The sequence below is a fragment of the Panthera leo genome, chromosome C2 (genome assembly GCF_018350215.1).
Source record: "Panthera leo isolate Ple1 chromosome C2, P.leo_Ple1_pat1.1, whole genome shotgun sequence".
NCBI lineage: Eukaryota > Metazoa > Chordata > Mammalia > Carnivora > Felidae > Panthera > Panthera leo.
This window is the reverse complement of record NC_056687.1, coordinates 70,282,563-70,304,466: the sequence shown is the minus strand read 5'-3', so window position 1 is coordinate 70,304,466 and position 21,904 is coordinate 70,282,563. Positions and strand designations below refer to the sequence as shown.

General features: G+C 43.6%; 1 protein-coding gene across 1 annotated transcript in view; it reads left to right on the top strand.

Moving 5' to 3' along the window:
* Window positions 1-21,904, top strand: part of SLC12A8 (solute carrier family 12 member 8) — a 145,910-nt gene that overhangs the window by 96,245 nt on the left and 27,761 nt on the right. The window contains exons 7-9 of the mRNA XM_042903005.1: window positions 7,067-7,154; window positions 8,679-8,766; window positions 16,270-16,416. Of these exons, the coding sequence (XP_042758939.1) occupies window positions 7,067-7,154; window positions 8,679-8,766; window positions 16,270-16,416 (323 nt within the window). The remainder of the gene's footprint in view (window positions 1-7,066; window positions 7,155-8,678; window positions 8,767-16,269; window positions 16,417-21,904) is intronic.

Below are 21,904 nucleotides of genomic sequence, written 5' to 3'. Positions count from 1 at the left end.
CGCAGTCGGTTAAGCGTCCGACTTCAGCCAGGTCACGATCTCGCGGTCCGTGAGTTCGAGCCCCGCGTCAGGCTCTGGGCTGATGGCTCGGAGCCTGGAGCCTGTTTCCGATTCTGTGTGGCCCTCTCTCTCTGCCCCTCCCCCGTTCATGCTCTGTCTCTCTCTGTCCCAAAAATAAATTAAAAAAAAAAAGAAAAAAAAAAAGAATTGTTGATTCTAAGTAGCCATTTTAAGCAGTTTTAGGAAGCCTCCCAAGAAAAGTATAAAGATTAAACAGTAATTATAAAATGGACACAAGTGTTTCCCAAACTGTCTTCCATGGAACACTAGTGATGAATAGTTTTTCTTTAAAAAATAATGTAAAATTGTTAAGTGAGTTTTGGGAAACACTGTGTTACATTTCTCTTCTTAGCGATGGATGATGAAAATTAGCATATTGTAGGCACTGGTAAGTCCAGCAGTAAAAAACTTTCTAACCTTATTTATCAAGATTTTCCCAAGCTTTTTTTCCCTTTAATATCTGTAAAACATCTGGACACCAATGCTCTCGGAAATAGTATTTGTTCTTCTACACCCACCCTAAATTCAGCTCTAACATTAACAGTGATATCTTAAAATGGTAGCAGAAGCAGACAGAAAGCCAAACTAGAGAATCTCTACAATACTTGACAAGCATGGGCAAAAAAATTACTAAATCAAAATAATTTTTCTAGATCCAGCTGGCAAGCGAGAAATTTCTAATTCACCAGAACTAGTGCTCATCTGCTTGGGAATTGTGTAGTCACGCAAGGGTGAAATTCTGGAAGTGACAGTGTCAGTGTGCAAGCCAGTCTAACAGGTGTACATAGATCACTACAGTAGCCTGGCAGGAATGACCTGCCTAGCAGGTACTTCCCTGTCGTTGATGCTTTGTGTCTGTCCTACTGACTACCTACCCTTTGGCTTCTCTGTTTTGTCTCAAAAGCCACCTTCTGGCTGTCTGTGTTCCTGAGGGTGGCCTTGTCCATGTCTATCCTCTCTGTTCCCACTGACCAGGATCCCAGGGCATCCCACACCAGGCCAGCTATCAAGACCTGTGATCAAAGGTTGGGTCATGGACTGTAAGGGATTCTGGGTGAAGAAAAGGGCTTTTGTTATGAGTATAGAACCTGGTTGGAAGCAGGAATCAATTAGGCTTAATCAATCACTTTCCTAGACAGAGCATACATATCAGTGGAGTCCTTGTGGGTCTTTGTAAATGATCTGATGGAAGGTGCACAAAATGATGTGACAAATTGTAGGAGGTACTAAAGTGGCAGAATCATTAGTGGTATGTAATCTTACAATGCTGAATGAATGGGCATAAAATTGCTAGGGGCTAGGAGCTAGAATGAGGAGGCCATTGTAGATGTTGGGAGGCAATGTGGCCAGGCAGGTGAGTTACCGGGGAACCTGGTGACAGGTGGGAACCTTTGCGGAGGTCAGAATTTAGGAGGTCCAGGAAGGGCTGGTATTAGTGGATGAAGTTAGTGGGGTCTGGGAGTCAGGTGAACATGGATATTTGGCCAGGGATGCCCTTGACACCAGGTAGTTCTGGCAGTGAGCTGTGAGCCCGTAGCCTTTGAACAGAGCCTCCGTGACAGATCTGGTCTCAGGGACACTGGTCAGAGTGAGGCAGGTTGTGGGTATCCTTTTTTGATACAAATAAGACCTACACATGCCAAAAAGGAAAATCCTACAGAAGTGCTTATAATATAAAGCAATAGTGTCCCACTCTACCCGTTACCACACCAGATACCCCTCCATGGGAGCAACCACTTTTTATTTTTAGCACCTTGGGAGCTAGCTGCATATTTACCAAACAATAAGCTTGAATCTGTAACTTGATGAATCAAAGATGTAATCTATTGAATCTGTGTTCAGAAGTAGAGTTTAGCTTACTTACATGCTCCTTCATTCACTTCCTAAATTTTGATCGTTAACGTTGCTTTTTTTCTTAAATTAACTTTTTAACTTTAAATAATATTCTCAAATCTCTGTTATTTTATCAATTTTGGGCTACATCCTTTCATTCTTTATTGTTGGTGTGGGAAATTGAGATTCTGTGTTGTGTTTTAAGATTAATGTATTACAGTCATATTTATTTTTATGTGTAAAATATTTTTACAAGGAATACTTCATTTATCTCAAGGGAGTCCCTAATTGTAAGGGAATCTGTATAATCTTTTTGCATTTGTGCTTTTTTTTTTTTCTTTTTTAGCAGCAGGCAAAAGTTTATTAGAGTATAAGATTAGAAAGTAAGAGTAGTAGCTAACTTCGGCTCACGTCATGATCTCACAGTTTGTGGGTTCGAGCCTCGCGTCAGGTTCTGTGCTGACAGCTGAAAGCCTACAGCCTGCTTTGGATCCTGTGTCTCCCTCTCTCTCTGCTCCTCCCCTGCTCATGCTCGCTCGCTCTCTCTCTCTCTCTCTCTCAAAAAATAAATAAACATAAAAAAATAAAAAAGAGAGAAAGTAATAGTAGTAGGAAAAGCTCTGTTTACAGAGAGAGGACATTTGGAAGTGAATGCCCATGTATCTGTGCTTTAGAACAGTATCAGGGAAGCAATAACAAGTTGATTATTAGCAGGTGAATGGGCAACATCCTCTGAAAACTGTAGTCTACAACTTTAAGTGAACAGACACAGTTTCACATACACACAGACACACAGACACACAGAGGCTCAAATCTATTAAAAAAACATTTTGGTCTTAAGTTTACAAGTCAACAATCTTTGTAACTTCAAAGGCAAACTGGCTCAGTATTAGAAATTTCTTTGTTCTTTTTAGCAAACACTAGAAATTCTCCTTTATGATAACAAGATACAGAATAAGTTTAGAATTAGCTTAAAATTAGTTGCAACTGGTATAAAAATATTCACTAGCCTTTTCCTTATTTACCTACCAAATTTAATGGCTAGCTCAAAAGGCTAGATTCATTACTAGAATCTTTCAAGTTTTCTTTTCCTTCCTTTCTTTCTTCCTTTCTTCCTTCCTTTCTTTCTTTTCTTTTCTTTTCTTTTCTTTTCTTTTCTTTTCTTTTCTTTTCTTTTCTGTATAGAGAGAGGGGCAGAGATAGAGAGGGGGAGAGAGAGAAGTGGGGCTCACCTGAAGTGGGGCATGAGCTCATCCAATGCAGGGCTCAAGCTCACCTAATGTGGTGCTCAAGCTTGCCCGATGGGGGACTCGAACTCACAAACCATGAGATCGTGACCTGAACTGAAGTTAGATGTTTAACCCACTGAAGGCGCCCTTCAAGTATTTTATTAAATGCATTGAAGCTTGTAACAGTTAAGCCAGACTTGAGTGAAAGATTATGGGACTTATATTTTTGTTTTTCAACAGTACTATGATGAAATTATTAGTGCTTTTTGTGTTCTACTTCTTTCTCTGTCTCTTTTTAAAATTAGTTCCTAATATCAGTTAGTCATAGCTTTACTTTTATATTGTCAAGGTAGATAATATTCATATTCCATTTTGTAACTAGAGTTATGTCCTCTGTGCTTGTCTATAGGTCAATTTTTAGACGTCAGAAAACAGTAAACATGTATCCTATTGTGACTATGTAGCTGTTGTTCATTGAAGAGTGAAGCAGCAGCTAGAATTCCATTTCCTTTGCTGTGATTCTAATGAGGTCCTTGTGCCGTTTAGGGGAGAATATTCCTAATATCGTGGCCAAATGACTTACTTTGTTCTTACATTTTATTAGTTGTGTAAAATCATGTCATGACATGTTAGCTTGAATCCTATTTAGACATGGACTTTCTTCTTCCCTTTTCCTGGAGTTTCAATAAGCTTTCTTTTCTCTTGTTGCCAAAATATACAGTCAGCATGTCCTTAAAATCATTCAGTTTGTTAGTCCGGTTTGTTCATTGTGTTGAATCCAGTTCCTATTCAGAGGCCTCTCTCTTGGGGCCTCAATCCTTCTGCTCAATATCTTCTGGTTTCTCTGCGGTACAACTGTTATTCTGGGACTCTACTCCATTTCCGAGTCAAACAGAATCTTGTGTTTTCCTCCTTCATGGTTTACATCCTCATTTTGCTGGAGTACATGCTTTAGTATCTTCCTCAGAAATGATATGTGGGAGGTCAGTTTTTTGAGCTCTTCTCTACTAAACTTTGCTTTCACTTAATTGGTAATCTGGCTAAAATTCTCGTTTCAAAATAATTTTTCCTCAGAATTTTAAAATCAGTACTCCATTGTTTTCTAGCATTCACTGTTGCCAAAGAGAAGTCTAATTTTTTTCCTTTATAAGTGTTCAGTTTTTACCTTTGGAAATATTTAGGGTTTTTCCTGAAGTTGCACAACGATGCATTTGGGTATGGACTTTTTATATTTTGATCTTTGTGTTGTCTACTCTATGGGATATTTCAACCTGTAGACTTGTGTCTTCTCCAGTTTGGAGACATTTACTTCTGGTTATCTATTATTTACTTCTCACTTATTTATCTGGTTATTTCTTGTGTTTTCTCTGTTCTCTCTGCATCTCCTGTTAGCTGGATGTTGTAGCTGTAAGATATTTCCTCTATTTCTTCTCTTCTTTCCTCAAATTTTGTACCCCTTCATCTTTCTGTTCTCAATTCTGGGATACTTACTTTATCTTTCAAATCTTCTACTGCATTTTTAATTTTAGTGATCATTTTTGTAATTTCCAAAGGTTCTTTTTTGTTCTTGCACTATTTTTGTTTTTCATTGCATCTTGCTTTATAGATAGAATATTCTTCTTGGGTGTGTCTGGAGCTACTCATTACTATTTTCTTCAAAATTCTCTTCTGTGTCCTGATTTATACTTTTATTCCAGCCCAGGTTGTTCTATTTTTATCATGCATGTATTTGTGTATTTGTTGCTGGTTTTCATCACACCCCTGGCAATCTTTGGTTGCTGGCATGGATTCCTGGCTGTAGTGTGTGTAGGTCTGTTTCCCTAAAGGGGCTCTTCCTTCACAGGCAACTTGACAGCAATAGATTTGTGAGAACAGCTAGTTCTTGAAGAGGGCTTCCTTTGGGTGTAAACATCCACACTAACAGCCCTGGTTTTCCTCGGGTTTATTCAGATCCTCTAGAGAAGTTTTCTAAGGCTTTCTTTTCCTTCCCTTTCACTGTCATTTTCACCATTCTCTGTGTTCCAGACATCTGTAGCAACCTTTCGTCTACTTATGGCTGATGCCCCATCCCAATCCTCCTCTTAGAGGCATGTATGCATTTCCCCCTTTCCTACCCTTTTAATAAGATTTTGGGAAGAAGAGAAACAGGAGGAAAGAAGAGGTGCCTAATGTGTGGTTTGAAAACAAAAAGCCCTTTAAAAATTAGTTTTCCCCAGTTTCAAAATGATCACTGTAGAAAATTGAGAAATATATATATATGTATAAGCAATAATATAAAAAATGATCTGTTTTCTATCACCCAGAAATAACATTGTTAACATTTTTAAAACATGTCCTGGTTCTTTTTTTTTTTTCCCTATGCATAAATTTATCTGTTGCCTTTTTTTTTTTTTTACAACAATGGGATCATGCCATATATGTTTTCTAATATGCGTCTGAAAATGAAACAATAGCTTTTGAATATCTTTCCATGTCACAACATATCTCTGATAACACAGAGCCCTGGTATTTACTGAAAGACATATCATCACTTATTGAACCAATCCCTTACTTGTAGACATTAGGTTCCTTCTCATTTTCACTATTATAGACAAGCACTTATAAACATTTTTGGCTACATCTGTACTCATATCCTTGACTATTTACTGAGGATAAAGTCCCAGTCTTTAATTGCTGGTCCCAGAATTAATCCCAGAATTAATTGCTGGTCAACCCATGTTCAGTCCCAGTGTGGGGCCCCCATTCAGGGCACCCTTTGAAATAGGCCCTCATTAGCTCCCTGGTTCCATACCTTCACCTCACTCCATTTCACCTGAGCTCCCCCAACAAGCATTATAGAAGGTGGGGGGTGGGTAAGAGCATAATTTTCAGTCAGAGTGACTGAGGTTGAATCCTAGCTTTCCCACTTACTAAATGTGTGACCTCCGGCTATTTTAATTAACCTTTCTGATCACTAGTTTCCTTTTCTATAAAATGGGGGAAATAATTCTACTTTTCTGATGTGATTGTTGTGAGGATAAAGCAAAATAAAAAATGCATGGAAAGCATTAGCATAGGCACTGGCAGGTTGAAAGTGTTCATAAATCCATAATGATGGGTTTAGACCCAGCTCTGTCCCTAAGCCCATGTAAATCTTCCTGCAAGGCCACATTGGAGATGCACCCACCCCTTTGTAAAACTTTCCTGACCAGGACTTATAGAGCACTTGTGGGCTGGACCTACTTTTGACGTTCAGAACATATCATCTGTTGCATTCTTCTGTGTGTGAGCATGGACAGAGGCGATGTCCCCCCTCCCCATCCCACACTGCCCTCCCTCCCCATCATGACTAATTTATGACTTCTCATGAGTGTGGTTGGGGAATAGAAGCAATAATGAAGAGGAGTTTGTGACTCAGTTCTTTAGACTGTTCTCAGGATTGTTCCTTAGAACTTGCTTAGAGCCCTTTGGTCTCTGGCTCTGGCTGTTGGATGCAACCTGCCCCCCAGGACACCTGAACCCCAGTGTAGTCAGTGGGAAGCAGAAGCAAGGAACTCTGCTGAAGAGGGGAAAGCAGGTGCTTTGCTAAGGCTGAGTCTCCCCAGGGAATTGGCGGGGGGGGGGGGGGGCGGGTGGGTAGAGGCAGAGCTCAGTATGTGGCCACAGGACCTTTGTGTAGCCTGCCAGCTGCCTCACTCACCCTCATTACTTTGCACTGCACCATAAGATGCTTTTGTGGCCAGCAGGGCTTTCCTCCCAAGCATCATCCAATCCACAAAGGTCCCATTCATGCCCCACGGATGCCTCCCTAGTTGCCAGGGGAGATTGAGAAGCTCAGTTGCCAGAACTGCAGATGGAAGGGCTTGCCGTGGGATAGCTTCCAGGAGAGGGCCCTGATGAAGAGAAGGCGATTCATGGAGTGGAGTTCGTTGCTCACCCCTCTCCCCTGTCTGGGTGTCTTTCAGGAGTCATGGCTGGTTTCAACATGGGGGGTGACCTCAGGGAGCCCGCTGCCAGCATCCCCCTGGGCTCCATAGCAGCTGTTGGCATCTCGTAAGTAAGTTCCCCTCATGGCAATCAGCTGGAGAGAGGGAGAGAAAACCCCAGGCAAAAGAGGGGATTGCCCCTTTTGTTCTGAGAGTGCCCCAACTGTGGCCAATCTATTTCATATTCCAGTTCTCCTTTTAACACTCAGCGGGCTGGAAAATTCACGTCTGGTGGGTTCAGACGCTTGCCCTTTCATACCCCCTGCCTGGGAATGCGGGAGGAGGAGGAATCCTTTCTTTCCTTTCTCCTCAGCCTCCTGCCCCTCCTCCTCCCCCACTTCCATTTTGAACTTGGGGATTTTTTTTAACCATTGGTTTTCCAGGATCGTTGGGAGGAATTTAAAGGTGAAGAGTTTTGCAATCAGAAATGTTGGGATTTCTATCCCAGCTCTGCTGCTGGGGGGCTGTGTGATTTTGAGCATTTTACTTGGTTCTCTGAGCCTCTGTTTCCTTTCTTGGAAAGTAGAGATAATGAGAATATGTGTGCCCCAGAGACTGTGGAGCAGATACTATGTGTAAAGACACATAGCAGGCTCTCCTTACCAACCCCTCCCCCCCCAACTGTCCTCACCCGGCCTGCCTCCCCTGCACCTCTCCAAGGCTGTCAGGCTCCCTGGGTTTTAATTCACACTGTGCCACCCACAGGAGCAAACCGAGTGGCCTCGGGTCTGCTTCTGACCTTCTAGAATCTTCTGTTTTATTCTCAGTACTACAGAAAGAAGCTTCTCTGCCTTCACTGGGTAGACATGACAATGTCTTGAGAAGTTAAAAGTGCCCGTATTATTTCAACCATGATATTGTTAAAATATTCACAAATGCTGACTGTGCTCTTAGCTTATTATAGTGGCACCATCACTTCAGTCTATTTTGTGCTCAATATGGCTGTGCGTGGGGAAGAGAATGGAGACAACAGAGCATACATGGGGTGTTGGGAAGGAAAGAGAAGAAAGAACCCTGCCTCATTTGGAGGTCATAGCTGGGAGGCCCCTGGAGGAACCTTTGGCCCATCCTCTCACTGCCCAGATGGGAATGAGGCTGCGGGGATCATGTGACTTTTTCAAGGTCACAGGGTGCCTGGGGGCAGAGCCAGGTCACTGCTGCCCTTTTCACACTTGGCTCGGCTCTCTATCATCTGGGATCCAAGGAACAGCAGGACCGAGAAGCCTGAAAGATCATGTACTTGTTCTTCAGGGGTACGAAGGGGGGTTGGGGGGTTGCCCGTCAACCCTGCCTGAGTCCCGGCAACCTAGAGGTCAGTGGGGCCTCTCGCTCCCCACTCCCAATACACTTTGTGTGTTTTTCTTCTTTGATGTCAGAGACAAAACAATGATACACTTTTTTGGCAAAAGATGCTAGAGGAGAAAGAGTACTGAAAGCCCCCTCAGACAAGCGAGGGAGGCTTTATGACTGGCCTTTCTCTTTCCTTCTGAGACAAGTCCCCACGGGACCCAGGGGCTGAGTTGGGTGAGTTGGGACGGGGTTGGCCTAAGTCAGGGATGTAGCTCTGCTCCACTCTTGGGGTTTTTTGCAGGTGGTTTCTGTACATCGTATTTGTCTTCCTGCTGGGCTCTGTCTGCACCCGAGAGGCTCTTCGCTATGACTTCCTGATAGCGGAAAAGGTGGGTGAGTCCAGCACTGCTGAAGGGCTCAGTCTGCTGGTTCCTTTATTTGCTCCCGTAATAAATGGCTACCTCCCTCTTGCAGCCCTGCCTGGGAATCCAGAGAGTCTTGGGCCCAGGGCTGAAGTAGCAGGGGAAGAAGGGCAAAAATATGGAAAAGGTAGAAGTTTTTCTTATAGATCCCTAGAAACAGATAACAGCCCCTGGAAAGGCACTTACATGCAGGTGACTAAACAATAGAACACAACCATCTCTTCATGTCAGAAATCAGGACAGAAACAAAGGATACCATCAGCAAAAATCCCTTGCTCAACCAGTCCTTCATTTTTGCCAAAAGCCTCACCTCCTACCATGAGCAGAAAGTGCTGCTCTAAGGAAGCCAGTAAAAGGAGGAGGCTGATGGACAGAAAAGAGGCAGCTAAGTGGATGGAGTCCAGAACACCAGGGTGAGGCCCGCCTTGCCCTCTGAGGACCTTGACTCTGTGTTCTCTCCCAGGGGTGGGCTGGGGTTGATCTGGCCGTAATATCTTTGTTTCAAGAGCTGTACACGCCGCCTGCCAGAAGGTTAGCAAATTCCTCACGTTCCACTGCTGCCTTTTACAGGATAGAGGTCGTGTGACAGTCAAGGACACTCATTTGGGATCTCTAGAACCTAGGAGAATAAGATTCCCATATGCTTTTCTGGAAATCCCCAAAAACTCCTACCTTCCCTTAAGTTCCTAGAGGATGAGTGGACCCTGAGATTCCTGTTAGTTATCAGAGAAATGTAGTAGGCTAGGAAAGTTTTCTTTGTTAACTTCTGAGTGTTTCTGCTCATATTTTGGGAGAAAGTACTATTTTCTCCTGGTGAGAGGCTCGGCAAAAGCTACTTTGCTCGTCTTCATGGAGGGCCACTGGCCACTCCTTGGGGCAGCCTGGGGCAGAAAACTCTGAACTTTCTCTTCTGAGCTACTTTTGGGCTTGGTTTCCACATTAGCACATGTTTCTTTTTAAGATATGTAGGCCACGATGTAAAGATGACTTATGTTTTCAAGGGTCTTGACTTTACTATGAAAACAGGTTTTAAAAGAGGGGAGCTGCTCAGGTAATGAGAGGACTGTCACCCCACTTCCAGGGACCAAGGTCTTAAACCCCCAGAGAGAGGTTTGCTCTCAGGGAAGGAATCTACAACCCTCATGTTTAACTGTATGCATGCTTCCATCTTGAATTTCACCTCCAAGGGGCCTTTTCTCTAATTGTGGAATGAAAAGCTTGACTGCATCAGAGGAATTAAAGGCCTCAGGGAACAGCTGATCCTTTGACCTGGGGAATCTGCCTGCTGCTGTCTGCAACTTGCCAGTGGCTAGCTAGCTGGCTAGCTCCGCCTGCCTCTAAAGCTGGTTTCTTTCTAGTAGATTCCCTCACAGAGGTCCTTTCAACCATTTGAGGCTCTTATCTGGATGGAACACAGCAAATTATCCCCTGGTCTGGGGCTCCTCTCTCTCCCTCCTTCCCCTCCTTTGCAGAAAGAACTAAAAACAGGTATGTGGGATGGGAGGCAGCCTGTATCCAAGGAAGGCTACAATGAGAAAGTAAAAACATCTCCATGGACAGCACGGGAAAGCCTTTGTGGGTGGAAATTCCACTGTTAATAATAGACACATGAACTGGGGAAGCTTGCTTGGAATGCCACCTGTCCCAGACATTGAACAGGTAGGCAAGCATTTAGCCAGTTGGGGGCACCTGCAACAGCTGTTGCTCCCCAAAGCCCCCCCCCCCACAAAAGGGATCACACAGGACTTCCCCCCCTCGAAGCCTTGAACCTTGGCTTTCCTCCTTTTGGCTTTCGGTGTTCCTCCTTGGGACTGACTCAGCTGCAGTAGCAGGCACATACTCAGGCAGTGAGCTGGGCCACAAACAACTTTATTAGCACTGCCTGGAGAATGGAAGGGTATAAGTGTGCAGTGTCCCACATGGTTACTTGACCCAGCTCACCACCCTCACCTGATTTTAGTAAACTGTTCATCCGGTTTCATGTCTTAGCTATGGCCTGTGTTCTGAGCCAGCCCATCTCTGAGCTCTTCTGGGCCCAGCGGAAGCAAATCCTCCTCAGTCTGGTCTGTGTGTCCTGAGGGTCTCCCCTTCGGGCACAGACCAGGGCAAGCCTCCAGGATGCTCCCCTTGGTTCTGGTTCTCTCAAAGCTCCTCAGTGCACTTCTCTGTCTTTCTGTCGGGTGCTTTCTGCCAGAACACTTACCTTCAATGGCTGCTGGCTGCCCCGGCCTTCTTTCTGCAGCTGGTCAGTTCATCTGTTTCTTTTTGGGTTTCCTGCAGCTTCTCAGATCTATTTCTAATTATTTGGCTTCCCAGCCTACAGTTTCTCTAAGAAGTTTCTTTTTTGTTTTATATCCATGCCCCACCGAAACTTTTTCCTGGCTTTTGGGTGTTAGTCTCTGTAGTGTTACACTTTCTAAAAAACCTTTAGTACGTTGTGGTGGCTCTGAGGTAATCTATGTAAACCACAATACTTGGTACATAGTAGGTGCTTATTAAATTTGGACTCCTCTGTACATTACTTATGGGGATAACCTTATAGATGGGGCATATTTTTCCCCCTACAAATCCAGCATATTTAGCAGGATAGGAAAAAAAAAAAAGTCAGTCCTAATATCAATCCCAATATTATTCAGTTATAGAAAAGGGAGTTGTATAAAGATCAGTTATTAGTAGGGGTAAAACTGAACAGATTAAATAATTGTTTCAGAATAAACTTGTATACAGTTCAGGAAAAAAAATGTTTATTAACATCCAAAAGACCAAGTACTTTAGGAAGCCTGGAGCTTGCTATCTAGCAAAATAAGAACAAACTAAGTAGGAAAAGTACCCCAAAAGCATCTTTGTTAAAAATGAGGTATCCATAGATTTGGCAGTCATGGTTTCATGTATTCAAGAGGGACCTTGAGTGCCCAGGGTACAGGTTGTGCTTGACAAGATGGGGTGGGGCAGGGCCCTCGTCTGGTGAAGGAGCCTCGCCAGCTGTTGAGTATCCACCATCCAGCCCATCCTGGCTGCCCTCTGCTCCCCATCACGGACACGGAACTGCCTCTCAGGAAGTGAAGCCATCTTTATTTCCTGATGGAAAATGGCTATGAAGCGAGAGAGAAAACTTGACTGAAAGTTGAGTTGTTGGTCATTTTGTGGTGTAGGGTCCGTATTAGAAAACTCATGTCTGATGTGAGAGAAAACTAGGGGACTGTGAGGCAATTTGGGATTATAAAGGGTTTCAGGATATACTCCTGAGTAACATCAAGGGCACATAGGAATTGGATGAGGCAGAATGAGCACCCTGCAAATGACTTTGAATCCAATCCTTCAGGAGAAGGGAGCAGCCAGTGGATAGGTGGGATTTCTTAGTGAAACTCCAATGGGAGTTGGGATATAATATGAAAAGCAGAGAGATGGAATTATGATTTTTATCAGTAGTTACTGAGGAAAGAAATTAGGGTAGTTCCCACCTCAGGTAATATGTTGGAAAGACAGAATTTTTTGTGATGGCTCAAACAGGTGTATGACAGAGGGGTGATTTTTTTTTCCCCCCATAAAGAACTGTTGACACACATCTGCTCAAATAAATGCTCACTTCCATCTCCACTGGCACAGTTAGCAAGTCTGTAGTTCTGTATGAATAGAGACAGTGATTAAATTCTCCAAGGGCTGGGAGCAAAGCTGTGTGGTTTCCTGCTGTGCCTAAAAAGTCTTACCCTGTGCCCAGCATTGTGCCAGGTACATAACCTGTCCTCAGTGAATGCTTCCAAGGATGGATGGATGGCAGATAAAGGGGACAAAATAGGATGCACATGGGAGAGAGAAATAGAATGGAGTTCTTATAATTCATCCAGACATGAGACATTTCATTTTTCAGCAAAATTGACAGAATAATCAGAATAATAGGTTTTTTTGTTGTTTTAAATATTTATTTATTTTTGAGAGAGAGAGAGCGAGCAAACCGGGGAGAAGCAGAGAGAGAGGGGGACAGAGGATCCAAAGTGAGCTCCATACTGACAGCAGAGAGCCTGATGTGGGGCTCAAACTCTGGAACTGTGAGATCACGAGCCGAAGTCAGACGCTTAACCAACTGGGCCACCTAGGCACCCCAATAAAAATTTTATATAAAAGGATTATCAAGTGAACAGACCATTGTAAACACAATTGATACACTGGACATAACAAGTCATTATACCTGGACAGTCCCCTCTCCTACCCCTAGCCCAAAGGTCCTGCAGGAATCCCAGGGAGTGTTTGTGGGAAGGCTAGCCAAAGATGGGCATCCTGATGCCAGAGACTCCAGCTCCTGGGTCAGCCCCACACTAGGAGGAAGCCAGATTAGGGAATCTCATTTCTAATCTGAGTAAATGGACAGACTTTCAATAAAAAAAAAATTTTTTTAACATAAATATATATAATCTTTTGGATAAGAAGCAATACAGTTTCTGCAAGGAGATACCATGCCTACGTCTCCTGGAGAATTCTCTGAAAGGACAGCGTGGTGGGTACAATGCACCTTGCCCAGTGGTTCTCCACCCTGGCTGTGCATTAGAATCACCTGGAGGGTTTCAGAAACATCAAGGATGTCTGTGCCCCACCCTACACTCATAAAGCAAAACTTCTGCAGTGATTCTTAGGTATAGCCAGATCAGAGAACTACTAATTAGATTTTCTATAAAGCTTTTGATAAAATTTCATCATGGAGTTTATGTATTTTTAAAACCAGCAAATACAGGATGCATTTGGTCAAGAAGACAGAAACAAAGGTTAGAGGTGAAGGATTGCATCTCAGAATGGATCAGAGATTGATAATGGAGCCAGTTTATCTGCCAATTTTGTGAGGCATCCAGGGCACGAGTCACAGTGAAGTCGTGAAGCTTCATGAATTCCATGGGCATGTGCTGAGCCTGTTTGCCAGACTGTTAGGTGTGGTGGGGCAGGGGCAAGATGCATGAGACACAGGAGCTTATGTTGCACTGCAAGATAAGCCATGAGTGTAATGGACTATAGCCCAGGGTGGAAATTACAAATGCTGTCAGAATACACAAATAGAGTGATGGGAGGGGCGCCTGGGTGGCTCAGTTGGTTAAGCATCTGACTTGGTTTTGGCTCGGGTCATGATCTTGCGGTTTTGTGAGTTCAAGTCCCATGTTGGGCGCTGACAGCATGGAGCCTGCTTGGGATTCTCTCTTTCCTACTCTCTCTGCCCCTCGCCCAGTCCCTCTGTCTCTCTGTCTCTCTAAAAATAAATAAACTTAAAAAAAAGGGATAAACATTAGATGATATTAATTTCTTCTAGTTATAAAATGATAAGAAGAGCGGGGGTAGAATAGACATAGACACCTGTGATAATGAAGAAAATAGACATGAGAGATTCTGGGAATAAGATGAGGTAACACATTTAGGGAAAAGTAATCCACACTGAAATGAAGTTCAAGTTAGGCTCTGCAGTGGACCTGAGTTATGTTCATCAGGCCCCTGGCATCCCTGACCATTTGGGGGTTATTCCACCTATATGTGATCTTGGAGGGAGTGATGAGCCCCACTTAATATTAATAGTACAGAAGCCCGAAGGACAAGATGCTCTCTTGCCTGCCCCTTTGTGGCCTAAGTAGGGCATGTGACCTAGCTTAGACCCATCAGATGCTCCAAGTGTAATGAATGGGACAACAGTGAAGGGATAGTGGGAATTCATCTGCAGGGAAACAGGGTGCTGGTAGCATCCTGGTCAAACTGTTCCCATTCCAGAGTCCAGCTTGTGCCTCCAGGCTTCGGTCTTGCCCTTTCTGAGCATGATCTTTCAGCTTCGTGATGATTCTGTGAACCTCCAGTGTCCTACAAATATATTCTTTTAAAAGTATTTTGTTTCTAATCAGGAATCCTGGCTGATGCAGGTTTCCTGTGATAATTTATGAGCCAGGAAAGAGGTCTAGCCACGGACTAGTATTCCATGTAGCTTGATGCCACTGACCCAGTGAACTGACAAGGCAAGGACATAAAAAGTGAGGTGGAGAATCTTCATCATGAAGGGTGTGACAAAACCATGCAAATTAAGATGACCCCATCTGTGATCTTTGGACAAATGAGCATTTGGAACATACAGTTCTGGCCACCATGCCTATGGTAAAGTAGAATGGAGATGGGCATCTCAAATAATCAGAAAACAGACTTCCCGCTGGGTACAGATGAGGTCCAGCTCAGGGCAGGGACGGGGAGGGGGGGATAGTTCCTGACAGCCTGTGACACAGCTGCATGGCCAGTAGCACTGATCTTTGCGAGTCAACATCCAGCAGAACAACTGTGCCCTCTCTTAGTCTATCTGTTGGTGATATGTGGGCCACGTGGGTCATGGAGCTCATTCATTCCTTCAGCGTTCGAAGCTCTGTGTTGGCACCGATACTAGGATGAACAAGATAGGAGCCCTGCAGAAATGAGGCCTCTGGGACCACTTGTGTGGGAGGGTGCTACTCACCTTACACTGAGGTGCTACGGGGTCCTGAGGAGCAGCCGCTGCTGTGAGGGGCTTGGGGAAGGCCTCATGGAGGAAAGGAGGTTTGTGCTGAGTCTTGAAGCACAACTGGGTTTAACAGACAGACAATGAGTAGATTAGGAGTGGACAGAGGGTGTTAGCTGGCAGGGAAACATTCTGACAAAGACTCAAAGACTCTGAGTGTGTGGGGTATGGGGCTACAAAGGTCACAGACCAGGAAGGGGCCGAGAACGTCAGGGTGTTGGGAAGCCATTGATATTTTTATGGCAGTGACATTATGATCGAGTTTGTTTAGAGACGTCACTCTGGCAGAGGCTTGGGGATAATTCAGAGTGGACAGAACGTAGAGGCAGGAGGCCAGTTGGCCAGTGGTTCTCAAAGTGTGGTCCCCAGACCCTCAGCATCAGCATCAACTGGGAACTTTTTAGAAATCCAAATTCTTGGGCTCTTCCCTAGAACTGCTTAATCAGAAACCCTGAGGTGGGGATCAAAAATCCGTATTTTGGGGCGCCTGGGTGGCGCAGTTGGTTAAGCGTCCGACTTCAGCCAGGTCACGATCTCGCGGTCCGTGAGTTCGAGCCCCGCGTCAGGCTCTGGGCTGATGGCTCGGAGCCTGGAGCCTGTTTCCGATTCTGTGTCTCCCTCTCTCTCTGCCCCTCCCCCGTTCATGCTCTGTCTCTCTCTGTCCCAAAAATAAATAAAAAACGTTGAAAAAAAAATTTAAAAAATCCGTATTTTAACAAGCCCTCTAGCTGAGACTGATGCATGCTCAATTTGAGAACCTCTATGTTGTCCATACAAGAGGTGATGGTGAGCCAAACTGAAATAGTGGCGGTATGAATGAAATGGGATGGAGTTGGGAATATTGGAAATATATCCGAGAGGCTGAATCTAGAGGACTAATGATCGATGGGATGCAGATGGTGCTAGGGAACAGAAAGGGACAGGCATATTCCGGCATTGGGTAATGAAATTGCTTCCTTATATAGGTGTCCCTGGTGGGCTTCCTGTTCCTTTTGGGCTTATACATCTCATCTCTGGCCTCCTGTATGGGAGGACTCTATGGAGCCCCCCGGATCCTGCAGTGCATTGCCCAGGAGAAAGTGATTCCCACACTGGCCTGTCTGGGGAAAGGGGTGAGTGATCCTTTTTTTGAGAAATGTACATTTTGCTGTGAACCAGATTATCAGCCAATAAATTGCTTAAGTCTCTCCGATTAGAGCCAGTGGTCAAGTTCTCCAGAGTGGGAGAAATGAGAATGCAGAGTTGTTCTCTCCTGTCCTCTGGCAGCCTTAGGGCGGAGCCAGTTGGACAAACCATCTGTCAATGTCATAGCCACCAGAACCCCTTGGCACTGGGTTAGCTAACTGACAGAATGGCATCTTGGACCCTGAGCAACAGGGAAAGGGAGTGTCACATCCTTTAATAAAAATAAATTTGGGATCCTCTCAGTTCAGCATAGAAGAAAAAAATCTCTTGGTGAGGAGGGGAGCTGGACCTTGCAGCTGAAACTCTGCCCTTGATTTTTGCCTTTCCTTTGGGGTTGCTGTATGATGATTTCTCATACCTCGGGCCTCTGGGCCTCCGGTCAGTCTTCATGGCTCAAACTCTCACCGATAGAATATAGCTTGGTTGAGTCACGAAATGATAGAATGAGACATTCCTAAAACCTAAGCGGTGACAAAACAGAAATAGAGAGAGAGAGTTAGAGAGAGAGAGAACCCCACTTCCCAATAATGTGGTTTACTGAGAAAGAGTTCATTTCTGTCTTATTGGAGCACCACAGAGACCCTCCCCCAACCCCTTCCCACCCCAGACCCCTCTCAGGTAGGGTCACCAGCCCTCCTTTACCATCCTCCACTTCTGACCCATCAGCCAGCATGGGCTGGGTGGGAGCACTGACTCTCATCTCTGTACCTTCTATGTGGTATATGCCTTTTCTTTTACTTTAATTTCATGTATTTTTATTAGGTAATGTATACACAGGGCTCAAAACTAAGAAAGATATAAAAGGTACACATTGAGAATTTTTGCTCCTATCATGACTCCTTTATTATCTCTTTCTTCACCAGCACCCATGCCCTATCAGTAGCTGTTTTTATTAGTTTTTTTATGAATCCTCTCTATTTTTTTATACAACTATAGTGTTCTAACATGTGGTTCTATACCTTGCTTTTCTTCATTTAATATAACTTGGAAGTCCAACTTTTCATATGTATGTCAAGAAAACTTTTTCATTCTTTTTCCATTGGGTGGATAGACCATAGTTTTTATCTAGTTTCCTATGGATTGATCCATGTGTGGCTTTCAGTAAACATTGCTACAAGGAATAATGTTGTGTATGTGTGTGTAATTATTTAATGTGCAGGTATATCTGTAGGATATAGTTTCATAAGTGGGTTTGCTGCAACAAAATGTATTTTTAATTTTAATAGATATTGTCAAGACACCTTTCATAGAATTTGTATGATTTTTGTATTTCTACCAGGAATGTATAACAGTTCCTGCTTCCTGACAGTCAGCATCTTAGATTCAGGCCAAAAGACCCTGCTTTATAGACTGTGTTCTGGGTTCTGGTCCTTGATAAGGAGTTCATGAGATCAAGGGGACATGCCCACTGGATCCCAGACCCCTCTTCTGGATGGTGTACATGTGCTGTCCTGGACCATTTGCACTCTTGCCTGGAATTCTCTGCCCGGATGTCCCACAACCCACATCCAGGGTCTGCGAGGGCCCCTTCCCTGGGCCTGTCCTTTTAGGCCCTGGGTATGGGCAGGAGTCCAGATGTAGGTGTGAGGCCCCCACAATATGGTCTGGGAAGGGTAGGAGGTGGGCTAGGAGCTGGCGGCTGTATGTGGCCATCCTCTACTGAAGAACCCTGAGGAGAACAACGATTCTAAACTTGAACCTGGTCTTCCCCATTGTCCTAAAGATGTGTTTGCAAAGGAAGGAAGATAGAACATATTTGCTTTAACTGTTTGTTAGCTTGGTTTATACTTATACATATTTGGACATCGTGTGTGAGGACTGCCATTTGCACTCTGGTCCCAGGTACCACATTATTAGCAATCACAGTTCATTGTCAAATGTGACTTTTTGCTAGTTGTATAGTGAGAAATGGCATCTCAGGATCCTTGTGATTTGCATTACTCTCTCTCTTTTTTTAAAATGTTCATTTTGGGAGGCAGAGGGACAGAGAGAGAGGGGGACAGAAGATCCAAAATGGGCTCTAGGCTGACAGCAGAGAGCCCGATGTGGGGCTCATACTCACAAACTGTGAGATCATGAGCTGAGCTGAAGTCAGACACTTAATTGAGTCACCCAGGCGCCCCTGTGATTTGCACTACTCTTATATGAATGAGGTTGGAGATCGTTTCCTCTTAGAGTCATATATATATCCTGTGATTGTTGGTCTTTTTCTTCTCAATTGCTAGAAGCTCTTCTTTTGTTGGGGAAGTTAACTCCTTGTGATATATATTACAAATGTTTTCTCTAGTTTGTCACTTGCCTTTTAACTTTGAAGTTTTTTTTCTCCCCAAAGCTTCTTTACATATGATTAAATTTTATTAGCGCATTTTCTTTTTTAATGGGGGAGAGAATAAACTTTAAAAAAATTTTGAGAGCTATTCAACATATAGAAAAGAGCATAAAACCAATATGAACAGGTTTTTTTTTTAAATTTTGTATGTTTATTTTTGAGAGAGACAGAGTGCAAGTGGGGGAAGGGCAGAGAGAGATAGAGACACAGAATCTGAAGCAGGCTCCAAGCTCTGAGCTGTCAGCACAGAGCCCGACTTGGGGCTTCAACCCATGAACCATGAGATCATGACCTGAGCTGAAGTTGGACACTTAACTGACTGAGCCACCCAGGCACCCCAATATGAAGTTTTGAAGAATAACTGAAATGAATGTTCCAGCCTCCACATGCCTTCTCTGGTCAGAGCCCCATCCCTCTCTGTACCTGTAGTCTTCTGTGATAATAATTTCCTTGCTTTCTTCAAGGCTTTACTCAGAGTCAGCAAACTTCTTCTGAGAAGGGCCAAATAGTAAATACTTTAGACTTTGCAGGCCCTATGGTCTCTGTCACAACTACTCAACTCTGCAATTGTAGCTCAAAAGTAGCCACAGACACAGACATGTCTATTGGGGGATAGGTGTAGCTGTTTTCTAGTCAAACTTTTTTATGGACACTGAAATTCGAATTTCATGTAATTTTTGTGTGTCATGAAATCTTCCTCTTCTTTTGATTTTTTTTCCCCCCAACTGTTTAAAAGTGTAAAACCATTCTTAGCTCATGGGCATACATAAACAGATGGTGGCCAGATGGCCCATGAGCCATAGTTTGCTGACCCCTGGTTTGCTTCCTACATATGCATCTCTAAACAAAATTGTTTAATTTTGCCTGTTTTTAAACTTTGTATAAATGTGGCATGCCTCTTTCCCTCAACATTATGTTTATGAGATTTGTCTACATTTTTGCTTGAAGCAGCAGCTTGTTTATTATCGTCCCTATATAGCATTTCCTCACTTGCTAGAATTTATTTATCCATTCTGCTGTTGATGGACATTTGGGTTGTTTCCAATTTGGGACTGTTACAGACAGTACAATAAGCATTCTTATATTAGTAGAAAGGTTCACATGTAAAGGCCTTCCAGACTATATACCCGTTATTGGAATTGCTAAGCTATAAGGTATGTCTATTTTCACTTACTAGACGACAAACTCTTTTCCCAAAGTACTTGTACTAATTGACCCCTATCAGCAGTGGATAAGCGTTCCTATCCCTCTGTGTTTGTGCCAATGCTTGACACTATCAGACTTTTTAATTCTTGCCAATCTGGTGGGTGTTTAATGGGATCTTCCTATGGTTTCAATTTGCATTTCCTTGATTACTTAATGAAGTTGGGTACCTTTCATATGCTTAATAGACATTCTTTTGCTCACTTCCTTTTTTAGTGGGTTGTCTGACTTCTAATTATTTTGTAAAGATTCTTTGATATTTTGGATTGCTCTTCATCAGTTAAATGTGTTACAAATATCTTTTCCCATTCTGTGGCTTGTTTTTTTTCATTTTTTTATGGTGTCTTTTGGTAGGAGAAGTTCATATTCCACCCTTAAAACACTTTACAACCTGCCCTCATCAAAATCTTGGCCTGGACCATTAGCATTTCCTTCAGCCCACCTAGCACCCTCCTTTTACATTCTCTTTAGTTTCTAAGTACTTACTTTATTCTTAGTAGTTTTATTGTTAGAGTATGCTAAATAGCTGTAGCAAATTTACCCAAAAATGTAATTGTCAAAGACAGTAAAAGCATACTTTTACTTCTTATTTTTCCCCCCAGAATTTTACACTAAAGCTCTTGGGCAGGTGTTTCAGGTCAACAGGGGCTTTGGCCCTCTGAGATTCGGGCTGATGACTTTGCTGTCTTCATCCTGTGACTTCGAAGGCTGCACTCTATTCTGACCGTCAGAAAAGGGAAATGCACCTGAAAGAACACATGTGGGAGGTTCACAGGTCAGGTCTGGAAATGGCTTATGTGTCTGCCCCTCCCCTTGCAGACTGCTGGCTGTAAAGGAGGTGGGACCAGTGTATAGATCCTGTGTATATCTGAGGGTGAAGCTGACAGAATGAGAGAATGAGAAGAGACATGAAGAATTTTGCTGGATTGAGCAGCTGTTTTCTGAGACAGAGACTACAAAAGGAGTAGATTTGATGGTGGGAGATTAGGGGGTCAGCAGTTTGGTTTGGGACATTTGAGATCCTTTTAGACATCAACTGGAAATGTTGAGTAGACAGTTGAATATTTAAGTCTGGATTGCAGGGGGACATTTCAGGCTGGAGATTCAAATATGGGAGTTAAGAGCACAAAGCTAGTATTTAAATTTAGGATTCTGGGTACCTGGGTGGCTCAGTGGGTTAAACATCTGACTTCGGCTCAGGTCATGATCTCACAGTGTGTGGGTTTGAGCCCCATGTTGGGCTCTGTGCTGACAGCTCAGAGCCTGGAGCCTGCTTTGGATTCTGTATCTCCCTCTGTCTCTGCTCCTCCCCTACTCACACTCTGTCTTTCAAAAATAAAAACTAAAAAAATTTAAAAAAAAATAAATTTAGGATTCTGGTTGAAATCACCTAGGAAGGGAGTATAGATAGAGAAAAGAAAGGGTCTGAGGATAGAGCTCTGGGCTACTTTAAATGTAGATGTCAGAGAGAGGTGCCTGGGTGGCTCAGTTGGTTAAACATTGAGCTTTGGTTCAGGTCATGATCTCATGGTTTGTGGGTTCAAGCCCCACATCGGGCTCTGTGCTGAGGGATTCCCTCTCTCTCCTTGCCCCTCCCCGACTCACGCTTTCTCTCCCCAAATAAATAAACCTAATAAATAAATATTTCAGAGATGTAGAGGAGTTAGCTACAGAGACTAAGAAGGAGCAGACAATGAGGGAGGCAAGTCAGGAGAAGGTAGGCAAAGGAAGTCTTTCAAAGAACAGGAAGTGATCAGCTGGGTCAAACATAGTTCTTAGGGCAAGGAAGATGGGGACCAAGAAGTGTGCAGTGCTTTTGGCTGAAGAACCATGTCAGTGACTGTGTGATGAACAGCTTCTGTGGAGTGACAAATTATATGGAG